At 34.9% G+C, this 22,547-nt stretch overlaps 1 protein-coding gene across 17 annotated transcripts in view; it reads right to left on the bottom strand.

The window, feature by feature from the left end:
* Nucleotides 1–22,547, bottom strand: part of DLG1 (discs large MAGUK scaffold protein 1) — a 257,847-nt gene that overhangs the window by 110,964 nt on the left and 124,336 nt on the right. For 9 of the 17 annotated variants that reach the window (XM_046001681.1, XM_046001679.1, XM_046001684.1 and 6 more), the window contains one exon: nt 9,393–9,491. The exons of the other annotated variants lie outside the window; for them this stretch is intronic. In XM_046001681.1, coding sequence (XP_045857637.1) covers nt 9,393–9,491 — 99 coding nt within the window. The remainder of the gene's footprint in view (nt 1–9,392; nt 9,492–22,547) is intronic. 17 annotated transcript variants of the gene reach the window in all.

Below are 22,547 nucleotides of genomic sequence, written 5' to 3' on the forward strand. Positions count from 1 at the left end.
AAGGGTACTTAAAAAAGAAGTTACATTCTTCAAAAATTATGGCAACAAAGCCTTTTGCTTCCCTCTGCCCATTTATTAACAAACATACAGTGAAAAAAGTTGTTTTTTACCATCATCGTTGTATAGAAGTTATCTTTTTTTTTTAAGATTTTATTTATTTATTTGACAGAGAGATCACAAGTAGATAGAGAGGCAGGCAGAGAGAGAGAGAGAGAGAGAGGGAAGCAGGCTCCCCGCTGAGCAGAGAGCCCGATGCAGGACTCGATCCCAGGACCCCAAGACCATGACCTGAGCCAAAGGCAGAGGCTTACCCACTGAGCCACCCAGGTGCCCCAGTATTTTTGAAATTTTTAATAAAAAGTAAAGCAAAAAAATTATATTGAGTCAACTCCTCAGTTTGTAGGAGGTTAATAACTATGGCACTTGTAAAATACTATAGGTTAGAGTTGCTATTAAGATATTAGCATTCAGGGGCACCTGGGTGGCTCAGTGGGTTGAAGCCTCTGCCTTCAGCTCGGGTCATGACCCCAGGGTCCTGGGATCGAGCCCCATGTCGGGCTCTCTGCTCGGCAGGGAGCCTGCTTCCTCCTCTCTCTCTGCCTGCCTCTCTGCCTACTTGTGATCTCTCTCTGTTAAATAAATAAATTAAAAAAAAATCCTTTAAAAAAAAAGATATTAGCATTCACACCATAAAATTTATTTTAATTTTGAAGTTCTGTTCAAAATAAAAAATATAGACTGGTGAAATAATTTGCAATTTTGACTTGAAGAACATGGTAATGTACGTACAATAAGTTATTTTCAGATGTATCTTTAGAATTAACATGAGTGAGTGATCATACTTGAAGGGAAATGATGGTAATAAAGAACATGAAATTGGACAAGAAACAAGAGTGTTCACATTGAGGATTAAGCAAGAATTTCAACCAAAAGTAATGTCAGGGTAAGAAAAGCTAGCTATTTTAAAAAGACAGGTCATAAAAAATAGTCTCGAATAAGAGCCTATATAAAGGAGCTCAAGAGGCATGATGTCTGTCTCAAGTCTAGATGCCTAAAATAAAGATAAAAATATTTAAGATTGTATTAGCAAGTATAGAATTAAGACATTTAACTTGGAACAAACTATACTTTTACTTAATAATAATTTACTTAATTCTATTTTTACTTAATAATTTTACTTAATTATAATTTGTATTATGAAATACAGAAATGGTTTCTGAGAAAGTAATACTCCCTAGCTCTCCAATTTGGAGGAGGTAGGAATGGAAATAAATGGGTAGGACAACCTGAATGGGTTTGGAGGGTATGATACACAATTCAGAAAGACACAACACCCTAGAAACAAAGTTAAAGAACAGGGTACTTCTAAAGGAAGCGATGCAGAAAAATTTGGCCCCAGAAAGCACACACTTTGAAATAGTGAGGTAAAGAGCACTGAAATTAGAAATGGTAGCAAATCTGGCTAGTTTAAGACCTTGGGATCTGTAACTGGGACAGTGAATAGCAGAACACGTGACATGAAATTATCAGCTTTACTTAGCAGTCAATTAACAACAACAAGACTTAAGAAGAATCTACTTGAAACTTATTTCAAGTGAAGAAACCCCTTCCCTTGCACCTTACTTCAAGTGACTTCAAGTGACACCAAAAGACTTGGTTCTGGTGCTGTCTCTATTTCACTCTACCATTCAAGTAAATCTCACTATACAGGTAAGTCACAAGTGATATTTAAACTCATTTATTTCATCTATAGAGAGATAGCAACACATGTCTTTACCTAAGAGGACTATGTAAAGATACAGCAAATACAAAGGAAAACTTACTGTAAACTACAGGAACCTACTGTTAATCCATTATTAGTATATATTAATATATTAGTATATTATAATCTAATATACTATTGTGTATGTTTCAACTAGGATAATAATGAAGTCCTATAATACAATTAGAGATGGGGTTGGGGTTAGTAAAGGGACAGGAATATTCTAAAAAAGAGGTACCCCTAAACCCCTAAAGAATTTGACCAAGTATCCATAACAAGACTTAAGAAACTTAATTCTGCTCATGCAATTTTTAGTATTCCATTTCATTAATAGTGGGTCTCACAGGGATTGCTGCTGTTAACACATTGCAGCATCCTTACACAATTTCAAAACGCAGTATTACACTTTTAAAAAAACCTTAAAATAATTCTTAAATCCAGTTATTTAAAAACAGGCCAAAATTAGGAGTTTAGAAAATACTTTAATGGTGTGCATTGTACTTCTCCTTTTACCATTTATCAAAGTTTTATTATGTTATTTAATGTCTATCTCCTTCTCCCCTATTAAATTATAAACAAGTGTTTTCATATGGAGTACTCACAAACCCCAGAGAATACATCTTAGATTCTAATTTGAGACATACTGCATTAAAAAGTAAATGCTATCACTTAAGGAATCAATGTAAGATAGAGTGTATGTAAAAATAAATAGGATGGATTCTGGGAAGATGGCACAATAGGAAGTACCACAAATTTGTCACCCACACAATAACTGTACTGGCAGAATCTATGTGATGTAACTAATTTGGAACTGTATTGAGTTCCAGAGTAGTCTGTTGAAGGCCTGCAACTTCCAGGGGAAGTACTGGATGGTAAACTGTGGTTAATTCAGTCAATTTTAGCTCTTAGCACAGTAGCAGCTATTCAACTCCCATCCTCTGCCCTGTAACAGCTAGTTGGGTTAGTGTTCCTGGAGCAGCCGGCACAAAAACTACACAACCCAGGAGGGGGAAAAAAACAAAAAGAAACAAAAACTACCCTCCAAATACAGGAAATCTGTGCGCTGATTGCTAATTCCTGCTTCTGATCACTGGGGTGCAAAGAGGTAGTGGCCATTATTGAACTGCCCATAATTGATACAAGTCTTTCCCCTCTGGTTGACGGGACTCCAGAGGATTTAAAGGGCAACATCTCCTCCCACCATTTCATTTTTCTCTTTTTCCCCTTTTGAGAGTCAGACACTGAAATCTAGGATATTCAAAAGCAGCCACATACACAAGGACATGCAGAAAAAAAAAGACCTGAGGAAGACCTTAAGTTTATACTGCAGACTGATTCTTGGCACAGAGATAGCCTCCAACAATTAAAAAGCCCCAAAACAACAACAAAAAAATAAAAATAAAACCTTAGGAAAGGAGGAAAATCTGATTTCCCGAGTTAGAGTATCGTAAGAGTCAAAAGTCCAGTTTCAGCAAAGAAATCAAAAGGCATGCAAAGAAACAATATAGTGTGGTCCATTCAAAGGAAAAGAGGAATGAAGGAAAGAAGGAAAAGAAAAAAAGGAAGGAAGGGGCTTTAAAAAAAACCTGGTGCCAGATCTACTACACAAATACTTTAAAAAACCATATTAAAGATGTTCAAAGAACTAAAAGAGAAGGTGAACAAAGAAAATGAAAAAATAAAAGGGAAAATTTATAGAAGATAAAATAGAAAAATCTATAAAAGATAGAAAACCTAAAGGAAAATCAAAAGGAAATTCTGAAGCAAAAAAGTTCAGTAAATCCTCCATAATACCCACCACCTGGCTCCCCCAACCTCGTGGGTATTATGGAGATCACGTATTGCATGGAGGACTGGGTGTGGTGCATAAACAATGAATTCTGTTACACTGAAAAGAAATTTTAAAAAATGAAAGAAAAATTAAAAAGAAAAAATAAATTAAAAAAATGTATAAAACTGACAAAAACAAAGTTCAATAAATCAAAAATTCAATTTAACTATTCAAAGGCAGATTTGAGCAAGCAGAAGAATTAACAAACTTGAAGATAGGACAATGGAAATTACTAAGTCTGAGAAAAGAAAGAAAAGCACTAAAGAAAATGACCAGACACTAAGGAACTTTGGGTCACCATGAAGCAGATCAACACATATATCACTGGAGTCCCAGAAGAGGAGAGATCAAGGAGCAGAGAAAATATCTGAAGAAATAATCACCAAAACATTCCCAAATTTGATGATAACAACAAACAACCATAACAAGACATGAAGAACAACATCCAAGCTCAACAACCTCATGGTAGGATGAACTGAAAGAGACTCACACTAGGACATATTGTAATCAAACTCTTAAAAGACAAAAACACAATTTTGAGAGCAGCAAGAAAAAAGTGACTCATTACATACAAGGGATCTTCAATAAGATTATCAACATGTTTCTCATCAGAAACTCTGGAAGTGAGAAAGCAGTGAGCCAATATATCTAAAGTACTAAAAGAACAAAAACCCTTTGTCAACCAAGAATGTGTATCTGGCAAAACTGTTCCTCAAATGTGAGGGAGGAATTAAAATATTCCCAGATAACAAAAGCTGGGGTGGGGGGGATGCAGTTATCACTAGCACAGCTGCCCTGAACAAAATTCTTTGCTGGAGAGTCTTGCACGTTGAAATTAAAGGACACGAGAGAGTAACACAAGGTGTTTGAAGAAATAAAGATCTAAGTTAAAGATAAATACAAGAGCAATTATAAAAGCTAATATTGTAAGAGTTGTAACATCACTTTTTATTGTCTACATTTTGTTAGAGGAAATGCCTTCAGTCTTTCACCACTGAGTACAATGATTGCAGTTGGTTTCACATATGAAAAGATGAAGAGAGTTCTGTAGATGTATGACAGTGATGGTTGCAAAATAATATGAATGTACTTAATATCACTGATACGTAGGGGTGCCTAGGTGGCTCAGTAAGTGTCTGCCTTCAGCTCAGGTCATGATCCTGGGTCCTGGAATGGAGCCCCACATCAGGCTCCCTGCTTAGTGGGGAGCCTGCTTCTCCCTCTGCCTTCTGCCACTTCCCCTGCTTGTCTTCTCTCTCTTGCTCACTCTCAAATAAATAAAATCTTAAATACCACTGATATATAAACTTAAAAATGGCTGTAAAATGGTAAATTTTTACATTATGTGTATTCTACCACAACTAAAAAAATTGGAAAACATGTATGACTTCATACTCATTAATAAATGCATTAAAGACAAATTGAAACATATTCTACAAATAACTAGCTTGCTTTCTTCTAAAATCCCACATTCACGAAAGACAGACAGTGGGGCTACTCCAGATTACGGAGACTAAAGCGTCATGAAGGCAATGTGAAATCTTGGATTTGCCAAAGGACCTATTTGACCAATTTTTTTTTTTCCTCTAAAGAACATTATTGGGGCAAACGGAAAAATATAATGTTTGCAGATTAATGACACTAATTTTATTTTAATGTTCATTTTCTGATGTAGCTCATGTACTGTGGTAATATTTCTGTTCTCAGGAAAAAACATTTAGTGTTATAAAGCATTTGTATTTGGTGGTAAAGGGACATGAGAGAAACTTCCTTTGAAATGATTCATGAAAAGTAATATATAGGAAGGGAAATAAGAAAGCAAATACGGTAGGTAAAAATGTTAAGAATTGGGGAATCTGGGCAAAGGTATATGGGAATTCACTGCACTATTACTGAAACTTTCTTAAATCTGAAATGATCTGAAAATAATGTAGAATAAACCAAACAAAACAAACTCAAAATACATATAGAATAAAGGGCACCGTAGTCAGATAGTAATGTGTGGTTAAAAAGGCTCATCAAGGTAACTCGAAGTATGGTCTTCTGTTTAAGATTACCAGTAAAATGAAAATATATCAAGTCATCCTTTAGGTTTTACTAATGATCAAGTGATTTGAGATTCAATGCTCAGATGTTTTGTAAAACTTGAACGGTCCAAAAGCAATAAAAAATGGTCTGCACTGGCTGAACCTCTTATGTAACCACTCTCATGTCATGTGGGAATTGTTAACTTGTCTATTGGACAGACAGGAGGCTCCCAGAGGACAAGGATAATGTTATATTCATCTTAGTAATGATATGATTGGAATAACAACAAAAAACTGAATGAACACCAATCCCTCTAAAGCACATATATGAATATGTACAAAGAATTTTATACACACAAATTAGTCACTTTTAACAATTACATGACAGATCCACAAAACTGGAAGAACGAGTCTAAAGCAACTGGTTTTATTTATTTATTTTTAAGATTTTATTTATTTATTTGACAGATATTACAAGTAGACAGAGAGGCAGGCAGAGAGAGGGAGGGGGACGCAGGCTCACCACCAAGCAGAGAGCCCGATGCAGGGCTTGATCTCAGGACCCTGAGATCATGACCTGAGCCAAAGGCAGAGGCTTTAACCCACTGAGCCACCCAGGCACCCCAAGCATCTGGTTTTAAAGCAGAGTATTTACTCTGGGGTGGAAAAAAGACATTTAATAGGTCAGTATCTATGTGGAGAACTGAGGCTATTAGAAGCTGAGTCTTTTCTCCACTTTCACACAGCCAGAAAGGGGTGAGGCCAGAAAGTGGTAGTCAGGTCTCACTATAAAGTCTGCGCTCTTCATGCAACTTCAAGTAGCCATTCGTTTTGTCTTTTTCTGTACTGCTGTGTATAATAAGCCTAATAACTCCTATTGCGGAAAGCTTTTAAAAATTTAAAAGTCCAATATAAAAGTACTCTGAAAAGGATAATAAGCATTTAGAAGTAGTCAGGGAGGCATTATCCTCCATTTTAATAGATGAAGGGAGGATAAAACGTAGAGGTTAAATAACTTGTTTGAACTGCAAAGGTAGGACTCGAATCCAAACCTTATGTCTTCTACTTCTATTTCTATTACATCCTGATGCATCTAAAATGTAAAGTAGTAGATCTTTAGAAGAAAAATTATTTCCATTTAAAATGTTAAAACTGGGTTATAGATTAAGGATAGCTTTCAAATTTATTTGAGGACATTTTAATCACTTATACTAATTTTTATAATGTCCATATTCTACTTCATTAATCAGGAACGCACTTACTGATTCCGGAAAAATGAGGCACACCTATAGGCTTTTCACATTATACAACATAAATGATTAATCTACTCTACATGGGCTTTCATAGTGTATTTAAAACTTAAAATGAGGCAAAGTAGAATCTTGTCTTGTGCACATATCCTCATTTGTTTTTCTAACTTGTTCCCTGGTTTACTCTCTCAAAGAAATATGAGATAACACGAATAATATGAACAGCCAAGATTATGTGCCAGCTGCACATATGCCATTATTCTTCCAACAACATCTCAAGCTAGTACTATCATCTTCAGTGTTAACAGATGAAGTAAGAGAAGCTCAGTGTGGTTAAGGAAACTGCTCAGAGTTACATAGCTCGTAAAGTGGTAGGACTAGAATTCCAAACCAGATCTATCTGCCTCTAAGAGCTCTCATTTATAACTACAAGGCTATGTAATGTCTCAACCATTTCTAAATATAGTGTGATGTTAGGGACACTTGGAATAAATAAGTCAGAGGTCTCTGAGCAGGAAAGGACAGGTTCCTTATGCAACATAAGAATAAAAACTACTACGAAGTTTCAAAGGATTTTAGGAACTATTTTAACTTCAAAAAGATGAATTGAAATGACAAGAGTAAAATAAACTTCCAAATCCCCTACTTTAAAAAAAATACTGTATTACTAAATCCTAGATGCTTGGAGAGATGTTATATTATTACAATATTACAATAAAACATAGGCTGCTTACTTAGAATTGTATTTTATTTGTAAGTTCAATTTCTTCTATGCAACACAGAGAAAAAATCCATCTGGATTTATCTATTCTATCATTTACCATTTAACTTTTAATGATTTTCACAAAGGGTGAACAATTATGTAGAAATAGTAACATTATAACACAGACTAAGTCTTAGTGGAGTATCTGTAATTTCTCCCAGAATCCTATTTTGTATAATGTCCCTATTGATTTTCATTTTTTAGGAGGGGAAGGGCACTGAGACAAGTAATAATTGATATCCCATTTTACTTCCAATGGAACTTACACAATAAGCATACAATCTTAATCTAGATTTTATGCACAGATCAGTAATAGTAAAAATAACTAAAGATGCATTTATTTATACTTTAAATGAGACTGAGATTGTACACAACCAAGATCTGAGTTATTATATGCAATAATACTATCATTATTTTGACTTTGGATGACTTAGTTTTATAGGGTAGGTAATGTCTTATTAAGTCATTCCTTGAAACTACTGAAGGATTTGTCTAGCATTTCATTTTATTTTTTGACTGTCACGTTACTTTTTATTTTCAAATTTTTATTTAAATTCTAGTTCGTTAACATATGGTACCAAAAAAACCATATAGTACAATGTTGGTTTCAGGAGTAAAATTCAGTGATTCATTGCTTACATATAATACCAGTGCTCATCATAACAAGTGCTGTCCTTAATATCCATCACGCATCTAGCTCACCCCCACCCTGCAATCGCCCTCCATCAGCCCTCAGTTTGTTCTCTAAGAGTCTCTTGTAGTTTGCTTCCCTCTCTTTCCTACCCCCCCAATACGTTCATCTGTTTTGTTTCTTAAATTCCATATGTGAGTGAAATCATATGGTATCTATCTTTCTCTGACTTATTTTGCTGAGCATAATACACTCTAGCTCCAACCATGTTGTTGCAAACGGCAAGATTTCGTTCTTTTTGATGGCTGAGTAATATTCCACTGTGTGTGTGTGTGTGTGCGCGCGCGTGCGCGTACACACATTACCTTTTTAAAAATAAACTTTTATTAGCGTAATTTTAGATTTACAGAAAAGTTGCAGAGATAGCACAAAGAGTTCCCATATACTTTACACGTATGGGCTCTTATTTTTAACAGATAAATATGAATGTTATCTAACCAAATGACAGAGAAAGAAATATTTCCAAAGAAGGTAAATATATATTGGGAAACAAATATGAATGACACATCCAGTGTAATGTGAGGATAAAGATTTTTATTATCTTTAGAAAATAAAATTTTCTGGGGTGCCTGGGTGGTTCAGTGGGTTAAGCCTCTGCCTTCAGCTCAGGTCATAATCTCAGGGTCCTGGGATAGAGCCCTGCATCAAGCTCTCTGCTTAGCAGGGAGCCTGCTTTCCCCTCCCTCTCTGCCTACCTGTGCTTTCTCTCTCTGTTAAATAAATAAATAAAATCTTAAAAAAAAAAAAAAAAGGAAAATTTCCTAAAGCAAATGAAAACTGGTTCAAACAGATTTATAAATACAAAATGCATGGTAACAAATCTAAGGAAGTTCAATATTACGAAGTTTAAAATGTGTCCTCTTTCATTTTAACCTAAAAAAAATGGCACATATTGAGCCCATTTTATATTAAATCCCAAATATTTAATTCCCTAAAAACACCAGGTGAAGTCCAAAGTGAATTACTAAATCTAACAAAGAAATAGTTTTAAAACAGTTTGAAAAGAATACAAATGAAACATTAAAAGCAAATGAAATTTTTATAAAGAAAAAAGAAACTAATAAAAACCTGTGGTATGGTGGGTAGGATGACAGTATTCTCAGCAGGGACTGGCAGGACAGGGATCACAGGGACAGTGGGAGAAGAGGGAGGTACAGCTTCTGTTGGCTAAAAATCATCAATGACAAAAAATCAGGAAAAATACCAAAATAAAAGAAAAACACATAACAGAAAATTTTGTCATAATATATTATAGTTTTCAGAAATAACTGAGAAAGAGGTAAAATATTAATATGCTACTTCAATTTAAATGAGAAAATACTCTCCAGAAATTATTTTAGAAATCATTATGCCACTAATAATAATTTTAATAACTGTAATTAAAATGAGAGACTACTTTTTAGATATTTCAATGAAAATAATAAAAGATAATGACTTACAATTTTCCTTCTCTAGGAGACAAAACACTTACTTCAAAGACTACAAAATATTTTTCCAGGATTCAGAATATTATTTGACTACTTTCCTCCTTGCATTCAAGGAATCAAAAGCAATTTTATTAGCCCATCAGGCAGGAAACTGGGGCTTAGAAATTCACAAAGGATTCAAAGGACTTAAAAATTGAATCTATTATCACTTTTTAAAATCTATGCTATTGACCTCTACTATTAAGAACTGTACTAAGCTGCCTTAAAATTGCCTTCAAACAGGCATCTAGGTGGTGCAATCAGTTAAGCGACGCCTCTTGGTTTCGGGTCAGGTGGTGATCTCAGCATTGTGGGATGAAGCCCCAAGCTCAGAAGGGAGCCTGCTTAAGTTTCTCCTTCCCTCTCCCTTGACCCCCTCCCCCGTACCCATGCTCTTTCTCTCAAATAAATAATAAATCTTTTAAAACAACTGCCTTTAAAGTCATTAATTCAACTAACACTGAGTAACTATTATGTGCCACACATATTCCAGAAAAAATTAAAAAAGAACTCTAGTAACATAAACTAAGGGGCTTTGATATCTACACTCAACTACTCTATCTGGCTTGATTCATTTAATTTTACAAAGATGTAAATGTAAAACATGACGTGTTTTGTAACTTGTCCTAAACCTTGTTAACTGGATTAATTCATAAACATTTATTAACCAATAACATATTCTACATGTATAAGAGAAACATTAAAATCCAACTGATTACAGGACAAGGTGCATTAAAAGAGACTTAGAACAGGAAGAACAAATTTGCTGAAATCACAACTATGCTTTTCCTAAAAAAGAAATACAAAATAAAATTACAATGTTGATCTTCTTGGTCTATCAGTTAATCAAAATTTATTAAAAATGCATGGATTCTCTTCAACAATGGTGCCGGGAAAACTGGATATCCACATGCAAAAATAATGAAGTTATATCACTCTCACATCATATACAAAAATTAATGAATTAATCAATAATCGAAATATACATACTAGAACTCATACAACCAGAAACAAAGGGGTAAATCTACTTAACCTTAGATTTGACAGTGAATTCTTAAATATATCAAAAGTATAAGTGACAAGAATAAATGAACCGGGCTTCATCAGAATGAAAATATTTTGTCTACCAAAGGACATTATCAAGAGAGTGCAAAGACAACCTACAAAATGTGAGTAAATGTTTACAAGTCATACATCTGATGGGGGTTTAATAGCCAGAATATATAAAGAACTCTTACAACTCAACAACAAAAAGGTAGTTAAAAAATGGGCAAAGGACTTGGGTGATCATTTCTGCAAAGGATATATACAAATGGCAAATAAGCACATGAAAAGATACTCAACAAATTATTATTCATTAGAAAAATGCAAATCAAAGTTACAACAATAAATCACTTCACACTTACTAGGAGGCTGTAATAAAAAAAGAACAAAAACAGAAAGAAACTGCGTTGGCAAGGATGTACAGAAGCTGTAATCTTCAAAAACTGTTGGTAGGAATGGAAAATGGTGTAAACTGCTATGTAACAGTTTGATGGTTCTTCAAAAAAGCTAACCATAGTATTACCATATGACCCAGCAATTCTACTAAGTATACATACACTCAAAAGAACTGAAAACAGGGAGTTGGATACTTTACATCACAATGTTCAGCGATGCATTATTCACAACAGCCAAAAAGATGGAAACAACCCAAGTGTCCATCAACAGACAAATGGGTAAACAAAATGTTGTATATACATGCAATGAATTATTATTGGGTCACAAAGAGGAATGAAATTCTGACTCATGATACAACACAGATGTATACTGAAAACATTATGTTCTCAAGTGAAATGAATCAGACACAAAAGGACAATATTGTATGATTCCACTTATATGAAACATTTAGAATAGGTATACTCATAAAGATAGAAAGCAGAATGGAACTTACCAGGCTAGGAGAGAAGAGCATGGGAAGTTAATGATTACAGAGTCTGTGAGAGGTCATGAAAAGTTTTGGAAATCTAGGCGAACCATAAGAGACTATGGACTCTGAAAAACAACCTGAGTGTTTTGAAGGGTCAGGGGTGGGAGGTTGGGGGAACAGGTGGTGGGTAATGGGGAGGGCACGTTTTGCATGGAGCACTGGGTGTTGTGCAAAAACAATGAATACTGTTACGCTGAAAAATAAATAAAATGGGAAGAAAAAAAAAAAGTTTTGGAAATCTAATAGTGATGGTTGCAACACTGTGAATGCAATTAATGCCACAGAATTATATATTCAAAAAGGCTAAAATGACAAATTTTATGTCAGATATATTTTGCCACAATAAAAATCTCAAAGTAGGAGCACCTGAGTGGCTCAGTGGGTTAAGCCTCTGCCTTTGGCTCAGGTAATGATCTCAGGGTCTAGGATCGAGCCCCACATTGGACTCTCTGCTCGGCAGGGAGCCTGCTTCCTCCTCTCTCTCTCTGCCTGCCTCTCTGCCTACTTGTGATCTTTGTCTATCAAGTGAATAAATAAAAATCTTCACAAAAAATTCTCAAAGGAAATCTTAATGCATGGAAACAGGTCCTTTCCCACTGTTGTTGGATGTATAAATTCATACAAACTTTAAGAAAAGCAATTTAGTAGTAATTATCTACAGCCTTAAAAAAGTCTAAGCTCTTAGACTTAATTCTAGAAATCTACCCAAAGTGAACAATTAAAAAAAAATATATTCTAAGAGTCTTAATACATTCTACTGACCACTGTTTATACTTGGGAAATGTGGAATATCCTAAATATCCAAAGGTGCTGGAATGGTTAAGTTTACAAATAATGATAATTATGTAAGATTAAATATTACACAATAATTAAAAATCATCTGTAAGAACAGTCTGTAGATCTGGCTTGGGACTCTAGTCACTAATTATATATTGTTTCCATTAAAAAAAACCTTTAAATTCCATATTATGAGTTTAAAATGCATCACTTAAATATTAACCAACTTTCAGTTTAATACTCATATCACTTTTTAAAAATTTTTGAGGTTCTGACTCTAGATTTACAACGAAGTATGAGAAAGAAGGTAGTTTTAAAAGAACTGCCACTTGATCAACTAGGTATACCTACAGGAAATGAAATGAATCCCATCTCTACCTTATACAATACTTAAGATTAATTGCAGACTGTTTGCTAACATAAGAGAAGTACAAAAATTAGATTTCTAGATGATAATAATGACAGAATGTCACCATGACCTTGGTGTAGGTAAAGATTTCTTTAACAGGAAGGTACAGATTATTGAAGCCAAACAGGGTGAGGGGAGTGTCTGTACGCAGGGAGTAGAGGGGTGGCAGCGGTCTAGAACAGGGTGCTTGGAGCCTGAGCAGGAAAAGGAGGGTATCCATATGGGCAGAGCAGTGGAAGCAGGCTGATGTGTTTTGTTCGAACCTAAATGTGGCAGTAGCAGTAGTCCGGCATGAAGTGTAGGGGCCTCAGTGGAGTAAAAAGGAGATACGATGGAGCTTGGGCAGAGTAAGGAGGGTGTCCCACCAAGAGAAGTGGTGATGGGAGATTGCTGACACATGGGAGATTTTGATCTTAAAAAATACATACATAAAGGATAAGGGGAATAAGATACCTCATGTCAGAGAAAGGAGTTATGAATATGGAAAGGGAAAAAACTAGCATGATACCTATGATTCCAGAATAGAACTGGAGGTATTAGTATGAATGCACGGCTTTCAATATATAGAGATAGACTTGGGAACGCAGACATACGTGTGTGTATATATATACATATATTCCCTAACTCTGCCCACAAAGAAGATCTGGGGCCAGTAACACACCAATAGCATGAACACACCCAGCATTCAGATCATGGTTTCTAAATACCAATTCTCAAATTAAAAAACAAACAAATAACAGACTAGGAGTCTTTGGATTTCAAAATGGCTAATTCCAGTGCTAGAGCTTAGCAAGTACAATAAGATCCTAGAACAACTTGCTGTGCCAGAAAATAACAGAAGTGCTCAAGGAATAATGAGGGCACGACAAAAGACACAGGAGTTAGCTTGAAGAGTTTTGATCAGTCAGACTGGAAACAATTTGAGATTCAAAATAAAGATAACAATGGCATACACAGAATAAAAACAGGATTCCAAGAGTCCATATTGATTTAATAATTATAAAAATAAATGAAAAGATGAGAAAGCATTTCCTTATAGTAGGATGCCAACTAAAAGATGTAGAAGGAATTCTGGAATTTTAAAATCATAATTTGGCAACCACCACAGAAATAATACATTAAAAAAATCAATAGATATAAAAATTCCAATGCTACTGAATGAACCTTCCCTTTCATTCTAGTAGATGAAAGTTTAAATAGGACACATGGATCCACTCAAGTATTTCTCTTAAAAACATTTATTAATTACAGTGAAGAAATCTAGCAGATACTATCTTAATCAAAGTTACCAGTACCAAGGATGGGACAACTCAAAATCGTGCTACCTGATAGGATAAAGAACCTATCACTTCTCAGAAACTCCAGTCGAAGATGCGTAACCTGAATCCAATCACCAAATAGCAGACAAACCCAAATTGACTGATATACTACTACAGAATAACTGCTGCAGTCATCCACAGTATCAAAGAAAAAAGAGTCTAAAGTTTGTAATTATTTTTTGTAATATCAGGTTTTTTTTAAACAGCTTTATTAAGGTATAATTGATACACAAAAAACTTCACGCATTTCATGTAAACAACTTCACGAGTTCGGACATATGCATGTACCTGTGAAACCATCACAATTAAGATACCAGATATATCTATCACCTCTAAAGTTTCCTTATGCCTCTTCAACAGGGTCAGATATTAGCTGATCAATAATCTACTTTAACATAAAAATAAACTGAGCTAAAATGCTTATATCAAATTGCAACATCAAGCACAAAAATTTTCTCCACTAGGCAGCTTCTCTCCAAGACTTTATGATAAACTATAAATCCTTTAATATTACATTTAAACCTTACGGTAACCTTGGCTTTAAGTCTCTTCTAAAATCTATGTCCTTTAGATAAGGATCTGAATACCATTTTTAAGAAATCCTAACACAACTTATGCCATCTTAATTCACTCCACTCTCTATAGGGCAATGAACAAGTAGTTTGAAAAAGAACACAGCTTCTGCCAGTTTCTTAAGAAAGGCAAATCCTGCTGAAAAAGTTTTCAAAAACAAGTAATGTTATCAATACATACAATTTCCTAGCCACAGCTGATAACTAATTCAGGTAACAAAGAATTACAGAACAACAAAATAATTCATTTCGCTCATCTGAAACAAAAATACAGCCCCAAACAAATAACAGACAATCAAATGAAGGCTGAGTGATGCGGGAACAGCACAGATGTTAGATCTGATAATAGAGTAAAATAAAAAGGTAAGAAGATATTTTTTTTTTCAAAGATTTTATTTATTTATTTGACAGAGAGAGATCACAAGTAGATAGAAAGGCAGGCAGTGAGAGAGAGGGAAGCAGGCTCCCCGCTGAGCAGAGAGCCCGATGCGGGACTCGATCCCAGGACCCCGAGATCATGACCTGAGCCGAAGGCAGTGGCTTAACCCACTGAGCCACCCAGGCGCCCGGTAAGAAGATATTTTAAGCACAAGATTTAGAGCAGGGTAAAATTCTGGGGAGTTGTAGAAGATTCTAAATTGGAAAATGTCATGCTTTAGATCCTAAGGTAAACAATGAGGTAGCAAAATAGAGTCACCATTATATTTGGGTTATTACAGAAAAGGAGAAATTCAGCATAAGCACTTTAACTTGAAAAATCTTATATACATATTTCATTAGACAATGGTAACTATTATACCATCATCCTTTCCTGCTCCATTTGTATCACTCAATAAGATCAGCTCCAAAGAGGTTTTCCTTTTTTCAAATCATGACCATGTGACTAACAACAGTCTCAGTTGTTTCTATCCATAGCAACACCATAGAATCATTAGCCTCTGAGGCTGCCTTCAGAGACTTGTTTCCATGACAACAGAGGCTATAATATTAACAGTGTCTCAAAGAACATTGCAGAAAATTGTAAATTCCTGTAAAATAATTGGCTTGTACATATTTTAAAAGTACTTTTTCTATGACAGTATGAAATTGATAGCTTCTGGGAAAGTGTTTCAACAATCATTTTTAGAGATTCTTATTAAATTTCTTCACAGTTTACATTTTAAATTCAATGTAAGATCGTAAAATTATGAAGTCAGCTTTTAAAATGTAACAGATTTTCACTGAAGTGGTCTGAAGCCTTATTAGGTACAGCCACATGCATAATGTGTACTGTATATCAACATTCATGACTATGCACCACCCTCTTTCACTGCCATTCATGCAACAATAAATGCCCCTGGCCTCTTACTTAAGAAAGCAAATACTGCTGAAAAACTCTTCAAAAACAAATAACATATCAACACACACAATTTCCTAGCCACAGCTGATAACTAATCCAGCCATGTAACCAATTCAGTATACAATCAGGAACGTATATTGAGTGAGCCCATTTATTAAATCGCATTCTGCTTAAAATAGCTCAAGTGGTTCTTATATGTGCATATGAATCCTGACTGATACAGGAAGAGACAGAAAGGACAATTATGCTGCTGTGATAATCCAGATTCTTGAGATGTCATCAGTGACTTGGTGAAAATGGACATGAGTAGTCAAATCAAGATAGATTTTGAATGTACACCTAGTGTCATCTGGTGACTAATGGGAAACTGGGAGTTAGGAAAGACTATTAAGAATAACACCCATGGTGCGCCTGGGTGGCTCAGTGGGTTAAGCCTCTGCCTTCGGCTCAGGTCATGATCCCGGGGTCCTGGGATAGAGTTCATAGGGCTTTCTGCTCAGCAGGGAGCCTGCTTTCCCCTCTCTCTAACTGCCTCTCTGCCTACTTGTGATCTCTTTCTCTCTCTCTCTGTCAAATAAATAAATAAATAAATAAAATCTTAAAAAAAAAAATAACATGCACTTTGGCTATTAAAAATGATCTTTTACATCATAGACCCAAGCATAAAAGATTTGCAAGGCTATCTGAATACATTTTTATTGCTAAATTATTAAAATGATTTTCATAGCAGAAGATAAAAACCTGAAGAAAGATAACTGAAATCATATTACAGGATAATTTACATTGATGTGTTATATGAATGAGGTAAACTGAGCTTAGAATATACACAAAGATTCAATAAGGTCTAAATAAATTTATACCATATTTAGGGAAGATGAAATCCATGAACTAGCAAATCTTTTGTTAATACCTTAGATAACAAGGAAAAGCAATTACTCTTGTGCCACTGTTGGTCAATAAGAACCTTATTTCATTTTTGTATGGCATAGTTAATATTCTTAATTCAAGTTCCTTTGTTTAAAGATCTACTATGCTGTAATGAGATATACTTCTCTGATTAAATGTCAAAGAAGCTGTTTAGAAGGGGGTGGAAAACAAAAAAATCCAGCAATGTTTATGGAAGAATACAGCAGAGCAGATTTATCAAAACTCTACTTGGGAATCACTGTACTGAACAGGGGTCTAGTATCTTTAGAATAAAGGTATTTTTCATTATTTAAGTCTGACTCTCTCCTCCTTGGTGCAGGGGGAAAAATGTTATCTGAACCAGCTACATGTGACATCCACATCATAATTCTCTCAGAAGCAAACATCAATAAACCAGGTACATTTAAAAACAAATCACTAATGGTGTTAAATTACAAAGTTTTGATTTTATTTTATTTTATTTTATTTTTTTAAAGATTTTATTTATTTATTTGACAGATAGAGATCACAAGTAGGGAGAGAGGCAGGCAGAGAGAGAGAGAGGAGGAAGCAGGCTCCCTGCCAAGCAGAGAGCTTGGTGTGGGGCTCAATCCCAGGACCCTGGGATCATGACCTGAGCGAAAGGCAGAGGCTTTACCCCACTGAGCCACCCAGGCGCCCCTTGATTTTAAAATAACAAAGGAGAGATCAGAAAATAGATCCAGTGACTAATAATCTTATTATAGAAACATGGGTACAGTTTTGTTACTTCAAACAGATTACCTAGTCCGCGAATCTGTATCTGCTGGCAAGATTCATGATAATGAATTAAAGTTTATCATTCCTTTATTATGAAAAGATGGTATTCTATCAGCATTCAGCTCGTTCACTTTGTACTGGTAGAAGGATGAATCAACAACCACTAAAAATTTAAAGTAAAGAGACCTTAAACTTGGATTTAAAGATATGGTTACATTATTAACAAGTAGGTATAAAACTACAAACTGCAATATACTTTATCCTGATTTTTAAACCAGAAAATGGTTAGAGAAACCTACACAGCCATGGAGTTGATTATTGATATAAAATGCGCCCTCAATGCTTTCTAGTAATCATACATTTACCCTATTCTATTCATTCTTCTAGAAGTCCGTAATGATTCCAGCCCCTGTTTCCTTTCTACTATTCTCCTACCACTTACTGTTTCAGCCATACTGACCTCCCTGCTGTTCTCCAAATAGCCTGAACATGTTTTGGTCTCAGTCTTTTATTTACTTACTATTTCTCTGCCAGGAATGCTTTTGCCTCAGATATCCACATGGCTCAATTCCATTACTTCTTTCATGACTTTATTCAAGTATCAAATATATGTAGGAGATATTGCAAAAAGATTTTTCTGTATGTATGGGGAGCCACTACCAATCAGGTGTTCAAAATGTTCTATTATTTGATGAACTTAGGACAGAAGTTTCAAAAATATGAAAGTGCCCCAAAATTGCCAGTTTCACGTTTTTCTCTACCGAGCAGTAGCTAATTGCCTAATAATGTCCTATTTGAAAACAAACACGTCTTGCTTAGGTACATTTGCTCAATAGATTTTCATCTTTTTTTATTTTTAAAGATTTTATTTTTAAGTAATCTCTACAACCAATGTGGGACTCAGACTCACCACCCAACATCAAGAGTTGCATGCTCTTCCAACTAAGTGCACCAGGTGCCCCTCTTCTCTTTTAAAACCTGTATTAGTAAGTATTTTTCACTGACGGCTTATATTTAAAAGCTGTGGTGCCTATCTTCCAAATTTCTAGGTTCTACTAATTTCAACTTGTTTCTAGGTCCCTACCACATGTGGAACCTGCTTCCTATGGTTACTATCTGTTTTACTTTGGTGTTTCACTTTTCCTGTTCAAATCTTCAATTGGTTTTTTTTTTTAAGTACCTTCCTCCCCCAATATAACATTCTGTTAAAATAAATGCTGTGGTTCCTGTTTTCCTCGCTGGACACCCTGTCAAGGTTACCAAGCCTCTGGCTAAACATAATTCTTTACCATTCTATAATTAGATTGCTTCTCCCACCTCTAGATTCCTAACTTAAAAAAACAAAAACAAAAACAGAATATTTTGTGGAACTACTGATAATGGTGGTAATGAAGATGGTAATGATGATGATTATCAGGTATTATTAGGGCTTTGCTTATACTGCCTCATTTAATTTCCACTAAATCTTGATGTGGATAACACTTTTTCATCTCTATTTTCTACAGGTGGAGAAAGTATTTAGATGTATTTGTCTAAAGTGCCACAGCTAGTAAATAGCAGAATAGAAACTGAAACTCAGGCCATTATCCTCTAACAACAGTCTACTCAACCAGTATGCTACACTGTCTTTAAAATACTTTAAAAAGAGTTATTTGGTCCTTATTGTTACTATCATGTTTTACTGCAAAGACAATATATAATACCCCCCAAAAGAAACAGAATACTTGTTCAATCCTTAGCTCAAGGATTAGCAAACATTTTCTAAAAAGGGCCAGATAATACATATTTTAGACTTTATGGGCCATGTTTCTGTGTCGCAACTATCCAACTTTGTGCTACAGTATCTTTTTTTTTTTAATATTTTATTTATTTATTTGACAGAGAGAGACGTCACAAGTAGGTAGAGAGGCGGGCAGAGAGAGAGGGAGAAACAGGCTCCCCACTGAGCAGAGAGCCCGATGTAGGGCTCGATCCCAGGACCCTGAGATCATGACCTGAGCCAAAGGCAGAGGCTTAAACCACTGAGCCACCCAGGCGCCCCTGTGCTACAGTATCTCGAAAATGGCTATACCCAATACACAAACAGAGCTGTGTTCCAATAAAACTTCATTTATCTATGATAATAAAAATATGCAACTCCTCCCATAAGATCATGGAATTGAAAATAAAAAAATAATGCATATAGACATTTCAAATTTCATCTATAGTTATTTAAAATGTTTTTATAAAAAAGGCTTATATAATAAAGCAGTGTTCTTATAACTGAAAGAATATAGGCTCTATACTGTATGTAGCCTTTCAGTTTGGGAAGAGTGATTAAAAATGACATGATTTTTATTCTGCTTCCCATTCCTACCCACCCCCTTGCCAAATCCTGTTTATGGTACATAAACAGATGAAGCAGTTAATTCCTAAGACTGGGGTATGCATCTTGTTTATCTCCAGTTTTCAAAATACCTTCAAACTGATTTTTTTCAAATCTGTAATACTTTGATACATTAGGTAGCTCTACCAAGATCAGTCAGAGTTAAATACAGAAAAATGAAGATGGAATCCGTTTCGATCCAAATCTCAGATTATAACCTCTAGTTATTTCTCTCAGGACCAACAAAAAATCTGTAAGGCAATCAACTGGCCCTATCCTGTCCTAACAATAACTGCTTCACACTCCAGAGCTGGCTAAATTAATAGCCACAATTTAGATTTCACAAAAACTAAAAAATATTGTTCAGAAATATAGGATTAAATTGTGGTTTACTAAAGGATAAGGAATTAATAGGCAGGAATCCTTTTAAGAGGTAAAGGAGAAAGTCTTTTAAACACATTTATCTAGAGGCAGAAGTTGTGTTTAGGCTTTCCTAAAATTCCACTACCTCCAGATGTCATTGCCAGTTGGTTTATACTTGCACAAAATAGGTCCAGTCTTTTTTGATTGATTTGCATATGCCTGTAAAATTATTACATCAGTTGGTTTATTTAAAGTTTTTAAAATAAGGTGTTAATTGTAGGCTACTGTTCTCCACATGGTCTGAACAACTATTTTTGCCTTTATAAAAATTCTAAATTTTAAAAATGGAGGACTGAAATGTAATCTAAATTAGAGTGCCAGGAAGTACAAAGAAAAACACAGAAAAAAATCTTTAAAGAAAATGAATCTAAGTCAAATTTTAACGATATGAATTTAAATTCTTCATATGTATAAGAATACATATGCCTAATTTTTTCGCAGAGAGCTTTGGATTACTTTTGAAATATACATGATTTTGCAAAATCCTGTAGTGTAGACTTTTTTAAATTAAAACTTAAAAAAAATTTTTTTAAGCCATAGTTCTACATATAAAGTGCTTGGGAAATTTATAGTGGCCAACCATATTCAGAAGCTCCAAACTTCCTCACAGCCAGCATCAGATTAAATGAAAATAAACAAGTATATAATATTTGTTTATTAGTTCAACAAATGTTTTTCAAGCACATTCACCATGATAGTTTCTGGGGATATAAGAAAATACACATCTTATACTATCAGCTCTTGTGAAGCTTATGGTTCAGCAGCTAATATTAAACAAGTTATTCTCAATTGATTACCCGAAATAAATTGATTATAGTTGTGATAAGAGGTATGAAGTACAAATCTCATAGAACAAACACTGCTTGAAAATACAGGCAAAAATGTTACAAAGGCTGAGTATCTTATCTTGACCTCATGAACAGTGGATAATTTTTCAGCACTGTTATTAACATTATTTTAAAGGTTAATTTTAAAACCCGTTTGAATATATTAAAAATATATAAGCTGCAGCTTGTGAAATTTCTTTTTACCTATCTGTCCTTGACAAAAGGGCCATCTAACAATCATGACACTATACAGAAGTTACAAAGATGAATACAACACATTTCCTATTTATAAAGAGCTTATATAAACAAATTTCATTTGCTTAGTTCTTTAAGCTATAGCTACTTGAATCTCCATTAAGATACTAATTTTTTAATAGGCTTTATTTTTCAAAGCAGTTTTTAGGTTCAAAGCAAACTCGAGGATAAAGTACAGAGTTCCTTGGGGCGCCTGGGTGGCTCAGTGGATTAAGCCGCTGCCTTCGGCTCAGGTCATGATCTCAGGGTCCTGGGATCGAGCCCCGCATCGGGCTCTCTGCTCTGCAGGGAGCCTGCTTCCTCCTCTCTCTCTGCCTGCCTCTCTGCCTACTTGTGATCTCTCTCTCTGTCAAATAAATAAATAAAATCTTTAAAAAAAAAAAAAAAAAAAAAAAAAGTAAAGTACAGAGTTCCCATATAGCCTATGCCCACACACGCTAGTCTTCCCATCATCCACATTTACCACCAGAGTGATACATTTGTACAAATGATGAAGCTACACTGACACACCACTATTGTTCAAAGTTCATAGTTCAGGGTTCACTCTTGGACATTCTATAGGTTGTAACAAATTTATAACGTCATTTGCCTACCAATATAGGATCATACAGAATAGAATTACTGTTCTAAAAGTCCTCTGTGTTCTACCTATTGATCATCATTCTTCCCTAACTCTTGGAAACCACTCATCTTTGTACTGTCTCCATAGTTTTCCCTTTTCCAGAATGTCATACAGTTAAAAGGATAGGGTACGTAGCCTTTTCAGATTGGCTTCTTTCACTTGGTAACAAGCATTTAAGGTTCCTCCATGCCTTTTCATTTCTTCTTAGTGATAAA

The sequence above is a fragment of the Meles meles genome, chromosome 4, assembly GCF_922984935.1.
Source record: "Meles meles chromosome 4, mMelMel3.1 paternal haplotype, whole genome shotgun sequence".
NCBI lineage: Eukaryota > Metazoa > Chordata > Mammalia > Carnivora > Mustelidae > Meles > Meles meles.